This window comes from Corvus moneduloides, chromosome 13 (genome assembly GCF_009650955.1).
Source record: "Corvus moneduloides isolate bCorMon1 chromosome 13, bCorMon1.pri, whole genome shotgun sequence".
Taxonomy (NCBI): domain Eukaryota; kingdom Metazoa; phylum Chordata; class Aves; order Passeriformes; family Corvidae; genus Corvus; species Corvus moneduloides.
In genome coordinates, this window is record NC_045488.1 from 6,517,709 (window position 1) to 6,530,543 (window position 12,835).

The following is a 12,835-nucleotide window of genomic DNA, read 5'->3' on the forward strand; positions in this document are numbered from 1 at the left end:
CCCTTAACCCTCAGGACTGCCCCCATTGCAGCTAGCAAGAACACTAAAAGCAAAATTATACCAAAATTGCCTTTAAGGGTGAAAGTATAGCACTTAGACACCATTGAGTGATAACGTACAGCAAAGCCAAGCAACGGTAGAGAATGGAAAACCAGCAGAGCAACCACCAAATCATCCTTACTCTGTCAAAAGCTGGTGCAGCTTCTGGTAGCCCCTCTCCAAGGCCAAGCTCACAGGCGTTGCCCCTTCGTTGTTGTGGATGCTGAGAGCTCCTCTTCCACCCGGCTGCTGGAGCAGAAACCACGTCAGCCGCAGCAGACCCAGCCTCACCGCAAAATGCATCAGTGTTTCCCGAGGGATGTTCTCTGGGAAGGGGAAACAAAAGGAAGAAAGAAATGGGAATTCGTAGGCTTGAGGGTTTGGGGAATGTTATAATCCCACATCCCAGCCTCACCACACACAGTGGCTGGCATGGAGCTGACAGCCCAAAGGAACCTGCAGCACCTGGAAAAACAGCCTGATTGCCAATATCCAGGAGACACCAGTCTTAAAGTGAGGGACACGCAATGGTGGGACTGGAAGTGCTCAACACCTCTCATGCTGAGACCGACCACAGGTCAATGTGAAAACCTCACCACTTCCTAAACAGCCACAGCCACCACGTGGCTACAGCATGTCCAAACAGAAGCATGGTCAGGTGGGTTTTCCTGGATGTCCAAACCTTCTCCTCACACACTCAGGATCAGGTTTTAGGGACAGACAAATTTTGTTACCTAACGGGATGCTGATCTGTGCCAAGGCATGGATAAAAAAAAAAAAACCAATTACATTTAATGTACAAATCCAAAGCAGTTACAAAGGAGAACTGTTTAAAAACTCATATCAACACACACACACACAAAAAAAAAAAAAAAAAAAAAAAAAAAAAAAAAGCAAGGGTTTTAAGGGTTTTCTTTCCTGGTTTGATTATGCCTCAGACCAGCTTTTCTCAGCTTTATACAGTAGCTCTCTCATTGTGAGTAGCAGCATTTATAAACTACCAATCTCTGCTGCTGCTTTTTGTGTTTAATAACCGTGACCTTCTAATTTGGTAAAAGTCACTCTTGAGCCTGAGCTTTCATCTCAGAAAAATATCCCCCTACTCCAAAAGCTGCAGCCCTAGAACGATGCTCTGAAAAGCTTTAACCAGAAATGAGCTCCAGATGCACTGCTGAAATCCAGCATTTGCAGATCAAAGCCTGTTATTTCTGTATGAAAGGCAAAAGCATTTGGGTTAAAAAAACTGCAAGAAATAAAAATTTGTTCTTTTAATTAACAAAGGATTTCAGTATTGACTGACAGCAACAACAACAAAACACCAACTGGGTCTCAGAAAGCCATGCCAATGAGCACACTTGGTATAAACCCTTTAATATCACAGAAATGATTTATTGGGTTATTAATTTGGGTGCCAGCCAAACCTATACAACAGGTTTTAAAATGCATGCACATAACAGCTTTAGGATTTAATCTTGTATTTTTTTTTTAAAGAAGTGTGCCCCAAGAGAAATCACTTCTTCAAAGTGCTGCTGTTCTTTCTTACTTACTTTCTTTAGGGACGTCATTAAGACCTTCGGTGAAAAACAAAACTAAGCAAAAACAGGCAGTTCTCCCCTGCCTCACACACAATTTTTCACAACTTTTTGGATCAAATTCTGAATAACTAATCTGTATTCAAGAACCAAAGGCTTTCTGGCACCACTTCTCTTCCAAATGACTCCAAATTAGGTCTCTGGGCTACAAACCAAGCCTTCCCCCTAACCTCCTCATGATTACCGTAAAGCAAAACCAAGCTGTCCTGAATACATGAGTGTGTCTGAATGGAGGTTCCAGCTGATCAGAGAAAAAGGGAATGACTGAGCTCTCCCAGAGACAAATTCCCAGCCTTTGGCTAAGTAATAAGAAGGATTTTAGTATTATTATTTGGGTATTACAGAGTGTAATGATTTAGAAATAGCACAACAAGGAGGTTAATCAATGGTTGCAGCCCTGGATTTAAAGAAAAATGAAAAATAACACACCATATAGACAGACACAAGGGAAAGGGCTGCAAAATGTGGATATAGGTAGGACTTGCCCACAGTGAAAGCCAGTGCTCGAAGTTTTACTCAATGAACTTGCACAAAGCTCCCACACTACCTGTACACTGACTGGTAGAGTGAACATAATTAATGTGGTGTAACTCTTCCTACAGAGAGGTAGGAGGCACAAAAGCACTTCTGTTAGAGCAAACAACAGCCATCCAAATACAGGATGTGTTGCACTGGTCTGGCCACGTTCTGTTCTCACAGGGGATCGCCTGTTCCAGCTGCTACGTTGAAAGGGAAAATCATCTTCCTAACTATAACAGACAGCCTTGCCCCAGAGCTGAGCAGTGTAGACCTGCAAAGCATAAGCACAGGTCCCTGGACCAAAATGCTTCTTCCTCCAGCAGCTGAGAGTATTACCAACAGGGAGAAGCATCTTCTGCTCACCAACTCATGGTACACCACCAAACACACACTACCAGCTTCAAGTTCTGCAAGATGCAGGCAGATATTCCTCTTGTCCCTGAGCCAAATGGTTGCCTCTGTCTCACATGTCCACAGATGAAATGGCCCCTCCCAGTTGTCACAACGCCTCCCCAGTTGTCCCAATCTGCTCATATGACTGCACCTTCTGAGAACATCTTCCTGTTCTATTAAAACAATCTTCTTTATCACTGAATCAGTGGACAGGGTAGTTCCAGAGTTTGGATGGAGGTGTCTGCAAATGCAACTGAAGTGAATGTGGCCCTGCCCTGGTGCCTTTGGGCAATGATAATGTGCACACAGGATCTGTACAAGAAGAGGTGGCCTGTTGCCACCAGAGCATATTAAACACACAAGCTCACTATCCAATTTTGGAAGGCTCCGCCTGACACAGAACCTGGCAGGAGGCCACCCTAACAGATGGGCACAGATGATGGCAGCGAAGAGACAAAGTACTGTACATCCAACAACTGCAGGGGCCCCAGGCAATGGCTTTGGAAGGTTCTGGAGTGTGCAGAACTTGCATGGTGACAGTTAAAAAGGCATGTGCCATCTGTGGGCTGGATTAACTACTAATATGTAATGAAAATACATCTGTTGGTGTATGGTATTGCTCAAAACTAGACAAGAGCTGGTCTGCATCAATTATGGGCATTTTGCTGGATGGAAATGGGAGGAAGACAGACAGATCCCTTCAGACTTCCTACATTTGAATGGATGAAGCTTGTCACACAAAATGTTGGAAATCTAGTGAACGATTTTAAGATCTTGTCATGGTGCAAAATGCATATCCCAAGCATGAAAGAATATCAAAAGCTTTAACATGCAAAAGCCAGAGCTCCTTCTGCTACCACATACCAAGCAAGAGCTCCTCATCTTAAAATGCCTGTCATTTGAATGCCAACAAGAAGCTTCTGGTAATTAGGAAACTGTGGAAATACAAGACACACAATACTGAAAAGGCCAAGATTGTTTTGTTCCTTTCTCGTTTCCTAGTAATAGGCAAGAGTTGAAACATATGATTATTGCCCCATAATGGCAGGGCACTCCAGTCCAGCTGGCAAAACACAAGATTTTGGATGTATTATTTTTGTGTAATTTTCTTCTGCTGTGATACATGAACAGACAGTTTATCTGCGCAAATGAGGACCAAATTTCCATATGTACTTTGCCAATAGTAAAGGATTAAGGTTTAAGGTGTTATTAGCACAAAACAAATAAGCATTGAAGGAAAAAACCAAAACCTTTGAGTATGACATGCCCAAGAACACTAAGTAGAAATTTTCATTTTAAACCTGATTAAATAACAGAAAAAACCTGGTGCTCCCTTTTAAAAATAAGGTTCCAGATAGAGTAACCTACACCTAATGCTCAGTTTATTCTCCATGCCCTGAGACATCTCATGAGCCAGCCATGGAATGGGGTAGCATTGCTTAGTCTTCCTGAACTGGTGACCTCTCCTAGGTTCTCACCCAAACTCACGTATACTCAGCAATTTGGAAATCTACCGTCAAATCTGGCCTCAAAATCTTGCTTTCAGCTGGAAATGCTCTCACTGCTCAGATCAGTCCTTGAGAAACAAAGGTAAAAAACCCCAGAACCAAGCTGCCACCTCACGCCAAGGTTCTAGAGGAAGGCTCCAGCAGACAACTGCACTGCAGAAAGGTCAAGGCAAAGATGTTGTGTTTGGAGTTATAAGCTCAGCTAATAAAAAGATGTGTGGGTAATTCCTTTCTTAATCTGATAAATAAGAAATTTTTCAAAGCACACCAAAAGATCTCTATGTCCCCATTCCCACTAATATCAAAGGGAACAGGAACATTCTCATGCCAACAATTTCTCAGCCACAGACTGAACGGTACATCTCTGTCTCGAGCAGCACATTTCTGATGCTGTCTGAACAAGAGTTGCTTTCTGCTTCCCATTTTCCACTGCAGAGGGCACTAAATTTAGGTATGGAAAAGATTTTTTACATCTTATTGAGGACTGCTGCTGAACAGAGCACTTTGTGCTGATGGCACTGAATGGACCATGCTGATTTATACCACATTGTGCTTTATCAGAGAGCACAGAAGCTGAGCAGCAGACTGGAAAGGACATGAAACCCAACCAAAGAACACCTGTAACTATCACACTGAAAGGGTTCCAAGGGAAACTGTAACAAGAGCGCAGCAGATGAACAGATTAAAGCTCTGTGTCTGAAATACATCATCAGCAGCATAACTTTAGCATCCTCCCATGGCAAAAAAGGCTAGCTCCTAATAACCAAATTCTGAAAGTTTTTGAAAGCTTTTTAGGATTTTTTGTTTAAAATAAGATGGTTTTTTTGGTTACTTTCTCTCTTCAGACATGCTCCCTCCCTGCAAAAAAACCCCAATTCATGATCTCTATTTGAGGTGACACTCATGTTGTCCTGTACACTGAAATCCTACTGGTTTTGTACACGAAGCTATTAAACCCATAACCCTAATACATTCAGATTATTTCAAACCAGGGCAGGGAGTTTTCCTCTATACCCACCCCCTACCTGGTGAGGTCAGGGAGTTTAATTTCCCATTACTTATTGAAGATGGGTGTTTATCCCGTAGCATTTCTGGGAAGCTGTACATATTCAACACATCAGTAACTGCAATGAGTTAAAGTGTTCTATGTAATCTGATGGTCCCCTGGTTATCAGCCTGAAAACCTGGCTCACTCTCTCACAGCAGTCCTTACACTCCCAGGGGAATTGCTCCATATCACAGTGATCACAGCAACCCTCTGTCAAAATTAACCAGCTCCTGAAGCACCACCTCAGAAAATTACCAAACCACACAACCAAAAATCAACCATAGTTTTGGGTTTCACCACTCACTTTTAATCAGCAAAATGAAAAGACTGTTTTCTCAAAGGTTTTGTCAGAATGTTACTTCCAAGTTATTTTGAAAGTGATCTGTTTACTAGTGATACAATTAAGCTCTCTAGCTTTTCATACCTGAGCCTTAGATCCTCCCTAATTTTTTTCTCCCTTCTTTTTCCCCACTGCAACATAAACAAGCCATAATCATTACTCATACCTCAAAATATTCAGTTGTGGTTTTCTAGTTAGCTAGTTTTCTCTTCAGTCATTTAAAATAGAACATCACAGTCCTGCATTTACATTGCATACATCCTCAGGATACATATTAAATTTTGATTTCTAGGCATAAAGTGTAACAATCTGTTCCATTTAAATAGCTGCCTTTAAATGCCACTGAGAACAGTAAATAGCCCTACGTTTGACAGCAGTAACAACTATGTTCTTTAGAAAGTTACACTGCACTTGTAATTATTAAGACAGACATGATTATATGGCACCTGAAAAAAATGCTGTGTTTGGAATACCACAGTAACAAGACTAATCCCTAATTATGGATATTCTGAAATTGTGGATGCCATTGGAGTTCATACAGATAGACAGATAACTAAGAGCAAGGCCCAGGAACTGTTTGCTGTGGAGGAACAGTTTATGGCTGGTGAAGAGCACAGTTGTGTCTCAGGGACCGTGCTCTTCCCCAGCCACACACTGTCCTGGGCTCTCCTCTGCCTCCCAGGTCATCCCACCAAATGGCTGAGTACCCTGTGCCTGTCCCAGCAAGAGAATGGAGCCCAAGGACCTCTGATGGCAGGAATCTTAGGTGCTCCCATCCCCACTTCCGTGCCTGTATCTGCTCACTGACACAGCAGATGAGTTCAACAGCCCTGGGAGATAGAGCTTGGTGAAACTTTTAGCAGCCCCTCTGCCCTCTGCGGTGTGTGACAGCAGTGAACTCCCTGCCCTCTGCTCAAAGCCTGGCCAGGGCTGGGTGCAGGCAAAAGCAAGGAGAAGCCTCCACACAAAGCCACCCCCTCCTCAAAATTCAGCCTGGAGCTGCGCTCAGTGGTAGTTCTTGTACCCAGCTTCTGCCTGCAGAAAGCCATTACCTCCTAACTTTTGCAAAAGTTAGACTCCTACTTCAGGCCTTTGAAAAATCGACCTTTAAACATGGTTCTCAGCAGCAGCTTCTCTGAGCAGCAGTTCCCCATCAGGCTGTGGTGCTCCGGGAGCTGGCGGAGGCTCCCGGCTCTCTCCTGCCTTCAGAGGTTTTGCTGAACAGCAGCGTTTTGTTTCCAGCCCACAAGAGCCCATAGAGACGTGCCAGCTCAGAGGCAGAGCTAAACATCTTTCAAGAAGGGATCTGACATTTTCTTTTGTTCTCATTTCTATAGTATTTTCTCCTTCGAGAAGGTTATTTGAAGTTATCTGGTGCTGACATTTAGGGAAATGTGAAGCATGAATCGGAATAGCTGTTCATAGGTAGTGACGCAGCGCAGGACAGGGTGTCCCACTGCAGGCACTGGCCAGAATGTGTCTAATTGTTCAAATGCTCCTACAGTGCAATCTTTACAGTGCTTTTCTCTCTCCCACACACAAATTAACACACAAGCACCAGTATAAGGGTGCTATATTTTAGCACAGGGTTTTTTCTAATCTAGTGCTCCATCATAAACCAGTGACATCTCTTCCATCTCACTCTAGCAAAACAAGAGTTTCGTGACCAAAAGGATGCTTATGCATGCAAATCTTTCCTGTCACAATCACAAAAATTCCCCCGAATTCCCTATGTATAAATATCTCACTGCAAAAAACTACCACATAACTCTACCTCTAACAAAAAGGGAACCTATTTTATAGCAGCAGTATTCTTGAATGAAATTGGCATTTAGTGGTATTACATTTATTCCCTTCTATCTACACACACCTCACCACAAGATGCCAAAACACTCAAGAGTAACAGAATTTGGCACTACAGAGCTCCCCCTTCTCACTGTGGATGCCATGGATGCTCCACAGGTCCATTAGCATTCAGAGCCCTGCATAACCACCACTTCCAGGCGCACAAGCACATGCTGAGCAAACCAACTAAATCTTACGGCCTGGTTTCCCTAAGTGCTGATTTTCCAAAGAATAATCAAAGTCAAAAAGAGAAACCAGATCACAGCCTTCCTGCAAAATCAGCAACAATTCAGAGTTTCAAAGTTTTCGTTAAGATCACTGTGATCGTATTTTTATCACTTAAACCAGAAATGTCTGAGTTATCTCAACTTTTTTCAAATGCAGAAAGAAACATCAGGGACTGCCACACAGAGGAAAAGAATACCAAGTGTTTATCTCCTTGTAAACATACGACAGCTGCTGAATTTCTGTCAAGTAACCATTAAATGTGATCAAGTATTTTAATGTCTGCTAACATGGGAATTGCCTGTCCTTGTATTGAGGTCTACAAAAGCAGTCAGCAAGATGGAGAAAGATAAAGCAGGAAAATTTCCTGTGGAAAACCCTGTTGCAGAGAGCAGAACTGAGCCTGCTGCACCAAGCAAGCTACATCCCAGCCCTATTCAAGTGTTTGTGCCATTGCATCCTATAAAAGATAGCAGATGTCTCACATCCCTGAAGTGAAACTATTTGCCAAAATACCCTGAAAATTTACAGCAAGGATTTGTACATAGTGGAACTAGTCCCCCTGTCTCACGTGTGTTTCCCTTTACCCCCTTGTGATAAAATAAGCAGAACTCCAAGAGCATGGACACACCACAGTATCCAGAACACCTCAGCACTTCTGCTTCAGCAGCCACCAGACACTCTGGGCCAGCCTTGGGGTTTATTTATAAGCTCTCAGTAGCTCTCTGCTGTGGTTAAGGGTCAAGTTTTCCCACCCTTCCTTTCTTTTATCTGCAAAATTGTCCAGGTTTATTTTGGGGAGCTGTTGTGTTAGGCCAGCCAGTGTGCAAGCAGGGAAGTGATATAGGGGAAGAGCCCCAAGTTCTCCAAGAAAAATCACATGTATTTATCATGTTACAGTCACTTTGCACCTGTCCTATAAACCCAACATTTACAACAAACACCAAATTTGTGGCACAAGGGTATTTCTGGGAGCTTCAGATATTCTACACACGGGGTTTTTTCAGCACATAGCACTATGCCAATACACATGCCATTGTTACACACACAAAAACCCCTTTCTGGCTGTATGTGAAAATACTGTCAGCTAGTGCTATTTCATAAGAGAAGACCAAGAGAAATCATGAGTCAGTGCCTTTTGTATTTTAAGGCAGCTGAAGGGCAAGGCATGGGATGTGGATGAACATCACATCCCATCTCTGAGCACAGAGGCCACCACACCCTTTGGAAGGTACATAGCGGGTTCCCAAGGCAGGGAACCCGTTCTCCCAGGCTTTTTACCTCTCACCCAACCTGCAAATCTCACTGTGCCCCACAGGTCCTCACCGGTCAGGGACTGGTCCGCTCCCAGCACGTTCCATTCTGCCGGCAGCTTCAGGTGTCGAAAGGCCAAGGCCACTTTCTCATCCAAGAAGTCCACATCTGCAGCAGGTGGTCTTGACCGGTCCAAGAACCGTGTGAAATTCAGCGCCTGCTGGTTGCCAGCACAGGTGGCCAGAAACTGGGCGGCATCGTAGGCTTCGTCCTGGACAAACTGGAAACTCTCTTCTGCCACAACCAGAACGGGGTGACCTTCTCTAGAGGCACAGAGTGCCACCTTCACTGTCTCACAGCAGTCATGGCCTGCAAAGCAAAATTCAGACAAATGGTAAAAAAAAAAGAACAAATGGCACGGGCTGAGGAAACACAACTGAGAAATTCCTTTGACACACACACCCTTTCATTAAATCAAGTAAGACCAAGTTATTGAGGGTCACAACTCCAAAATAACACCATCTTTGGAATTCATATGCATCATCAGAGATAAGTATTTCTTATAGACTTTAAAAGGAAAAGATGTATAACTCTTCTCTGTCCCAGTATAAACAAAGAACTATAAGCCACCCAGGCTATTTATATTCAGCAACAAGCAATCTCAAGAGTTTTAAGTAATTTAAATAAAGATTTTGCTAACATACCAAAATCCAGATTACATGGACAGAGTTTTCTTTCGCAGCTCCGCAGGACTCCAGTAACTCATCAGAAACTAGAATCTGCGTGCTGCTAAGCTACATACTCCAACTGCTGTCATGACACTTGGCTTGCACCGAAAACACTGAGATTTCACCTAAAACAAAGGTCTACATGGCTATGAGAGCACAGCCTGCCTGGGCATGCCCTGTGTGTGCTCACTGCTGCACCTGCCCCTTGCATTTGGGTTCACACGACAAAACTAAGCTGCTTCTGCTAAATAAAAACATGGAAATGGCCACTTTCCATATTTACAAAACAAGAGGGTTGGAAGTTTGATAACTTTATTATTTATTTAGGGCAGGGGAAACTGGAGAAGGGAGGCCCTGGCATGGGAGCAATTTCATTGACTCAGAAACTTGAGAAGAAAAAAAAAAAAAACAAAAACAAAAACCAAACACCAAACCAAACACCTTTTTGAAATTTTAAAAGGAAAAATACACTTTGTGTCCAACACAACCAGGACTTGTAGTTGTCAGACATGCCCCTCAATAATAAGGTTTGTGTTTCAAGTTCACTGTGTGGCACAGTTTCTTGTTCCATCCTCAGACTGACGTCATGGCTGTTTTTGCCAGAACAGCATGGACCCTGCACTAATTACTGGAAAAGCTTCTCTTTGCCCATGACCTCAGCATACTACCACATTCATGAAACCCTGCTTAATTAAATACAAAATGACGATTTATTTTTAAAGGCTTGGAAATTCAATTTAAACCCCTATTTGTGGTCAGTGGGAAAGTTTCCTTCTTCTATTGGGGCCTTTTGCTGTTGATTTCCCTGACAAAAGGAAAAATATGTCCCTAATCTTCATGGTCTTTCAGCCAACCTCGCAAATCTGTTCTGAGGCTTTTGGCATCTGTACAGATTTTGTCTGCTGAAAGAGGCAATCCTGAAGTTAATTGAAAGGTCAAAACTGCTATTAGGACACTGTGGGTAACACCAAAATTGTCAGGGATGAGGCTGTGGCTTCCTAAGGAGAGAAAATGCAGCTGGAAAGGTATCAAAGACAAGTGGAGAAGGGGAGGAAAACACACACGGTTGTTGCTGCAACTGCTCAATACAACCAGGACACTCTGAAGCTGAAAGGTGAGAAAACTTCTTTGTTTCCAGCACCAGGTATCTGTTAGCAAGAGGATGATGTGAAAGCTGAAGGAGTAGATTTACTAGTTTTGTTGTTTCAAAGAATAGGGGTAGGAAGAACTTCTACTGCTCTTGCAAATACTGCATGTGCACTCTAATAATTACTGTATTAGTACTCAGCTGCTCAGATGAAACCCATTCACAGATTCCACTCATCCCCACAGTAACAGCCCCAAATGCTCAAGGGAGAAGTGGGGATGATACAACTTTGGGGGAACTTGCCTTTAAGGCCATTTAGAACTGTACATGCCTTCCCCTACACCTTTTGGCTTTGCTGATCTTCCTAATGACATCAAATATGGAGCAGGTAAGACATTAATTTTGTTTGCAGCCTCCACAAAAGCAGTGCTCTACATGCACGCTGTGAGAAGACCATGCCAGCCTCAGGGAGCTGACTCAAATTCTGCGAGCTGGGCTCTCCCTACTGCAGAGCAGTGGAAGGTTGCTAGAATGCAGAGTTTAAAAAAAGCCAAACTTAATAAAAGATTCCTTAATAGCATGAGAACAGCTAAAGCTTTGTTGGGTTTTTTAAATTATTTTTTAGAATATTTTCTGCCTATTCCCATAAGAATCCCATCTGCAGAATAACCTAGAATACGGCTACGCTGCCAGCAGACTTTCAGGATTGAAGCAGCAGGCAAAAATGGCCCATGAGCAGCCAGAGAGAAATCATTTGGGACAGTCACTTCCTTGTCACAATGCCAAACAACTCTGCTATGGGAACAAGAGCTCCTCCATCAAGACAACAACTACAGAAACCTCCATCAAGATACGTGACCTCCTTAAAGCAGCACATCACGGATGTACACAAAATTCCCTTGGATGGAGTGTGTGTTAAACACCAGCTGCAAAATAAAGGTGATAAAAAGACCATGTCCTGACCTCTGACCAACGAGGAATCTACTGGAACTTCCCCAGATATTGAATGCAGCCTAGAAGAGAAAGTGACAGACCTGATGATCCATGTTTATGTAACAGGATCAAACAAGCATCGTGCTAAACCCTAGGGAATGTTCTTCAGAAGGGCAACCGCTTGCAGTGCTTTGATGTTCTGTTTCCTCACATCTGAGAAGATGTCAGACGTGGGGGTAAGAACGTGGTACAGGTTCTGACTTCTGGCAAGCAGTTCAAATGAAAGGGGAGTCAGTATGTGACAAGAGCAGACAATACTAGAAAGATTGCTCAAGAGGTCTCTGCCCTCCTGCTTTGAAATGGCTACAGGAACAATGTGAGCAAACATGTCCCCAGTACAGGAACCTTCTGAAGGAACCATCAGTGGGGCAACACTTCTCACCACACCAAAGACCAATGGCCTGGACTAATATCTGAACATTACCAGAAGGGAACTGAGCTTTCTGGCACTCTCAGGAGGTAAGTGGTTATCACTGCAGGAACAGCCCAAATCTGTTTTCACGAGGTTAAGTAACTTGTCCGCAACCACAGAGAGCTCCAGGCAGTGCCAGAACAGCCAGTACTGCTCCTGTGCCTCATCCTTCTGCTCTGTCTGGCAGGCAGCAGGGCGTTCTTCTAACATGGGTTAAGCACCAAGTTATGCACCTTGCAACCATCAGGGTCATCAACTATGGACTGCTGCCACACCCTCATACACCCATCCAGATGTGAAACAGAACAATGTCTGACATTAAAAAGGAAAAAAACCAAAACCTGAGTGTGTCAGCAGGCTGACTTTGGTGTTTTGGTGGAATGGAGTTAATTTTCTTGGCAGTACCTAGTGTGGAGCTGCTTTGGATTTGTGCTGGAACAGTTTTGATAATCCAGAGATGTCTTCCTTCTGGCTGAGCTGTGCTTACACAGACCTAAGGCCTTTTCTTCTTCTCACCCACCCCACCAGTGAGCACGATTGGGGCACAAGGAGTTAAGAGGGGACACAGCCAGGACAGCTGACCCCAACTGACCTGAGGGATATCCCAGACCATATGGAGCCATGGTCAGCGTATCGAGCTGGGGGAAGAGAGAGGAAGTCTCCATTACATGGGATGGAGCCCTGCTGCCCTGAGGATGGCTGAACACCTGCCTGCCCATGGAAAGTAGGGACCCAATCCCTTGTTTTTCTTTGTCTGCATGTGACTTTTGCATTACCTATTAACCTGTCTTTGTCTCAACTCTCAAGTTTTCTCACTTCTACTCTTCCAATTCTCTTCCCCATGGCACAAGA

At 43.7% G+C, this 12,835-nt stretch overlaps 1 protein-coding gene across 6 annotated transcripts in view; it reads right to left on the minus strand.

The window, feature by feature from the left end:
• The window catches only part of AKAP13 (A-kinase anchoring protein 13), a 205,971-nt gene that overhangs the window by 114,440 nt on the left and 78,696 nt on the right, over window positions 1-12,835 (minus strand). For all 6 annotated transcript variants that reach the window (XM_032122281.1, XM_032122282.1, XM_032122284.1 and 3 more), the window contains exons 6-7: window positions 8,836-9,132; window positions 182-365 (exon numbers count right to left, since the gene is read on the minus strand). In XM_032122281.1, coding sequence (XP_031978172.1) covers window positions 182-365; window positions 8,836-9,132 — 481 coding nt within the window. The remainder of the gene's footprint in view (window positions 1-181; window positions 366-8,835; window positions 9,133-12,835) is intronic.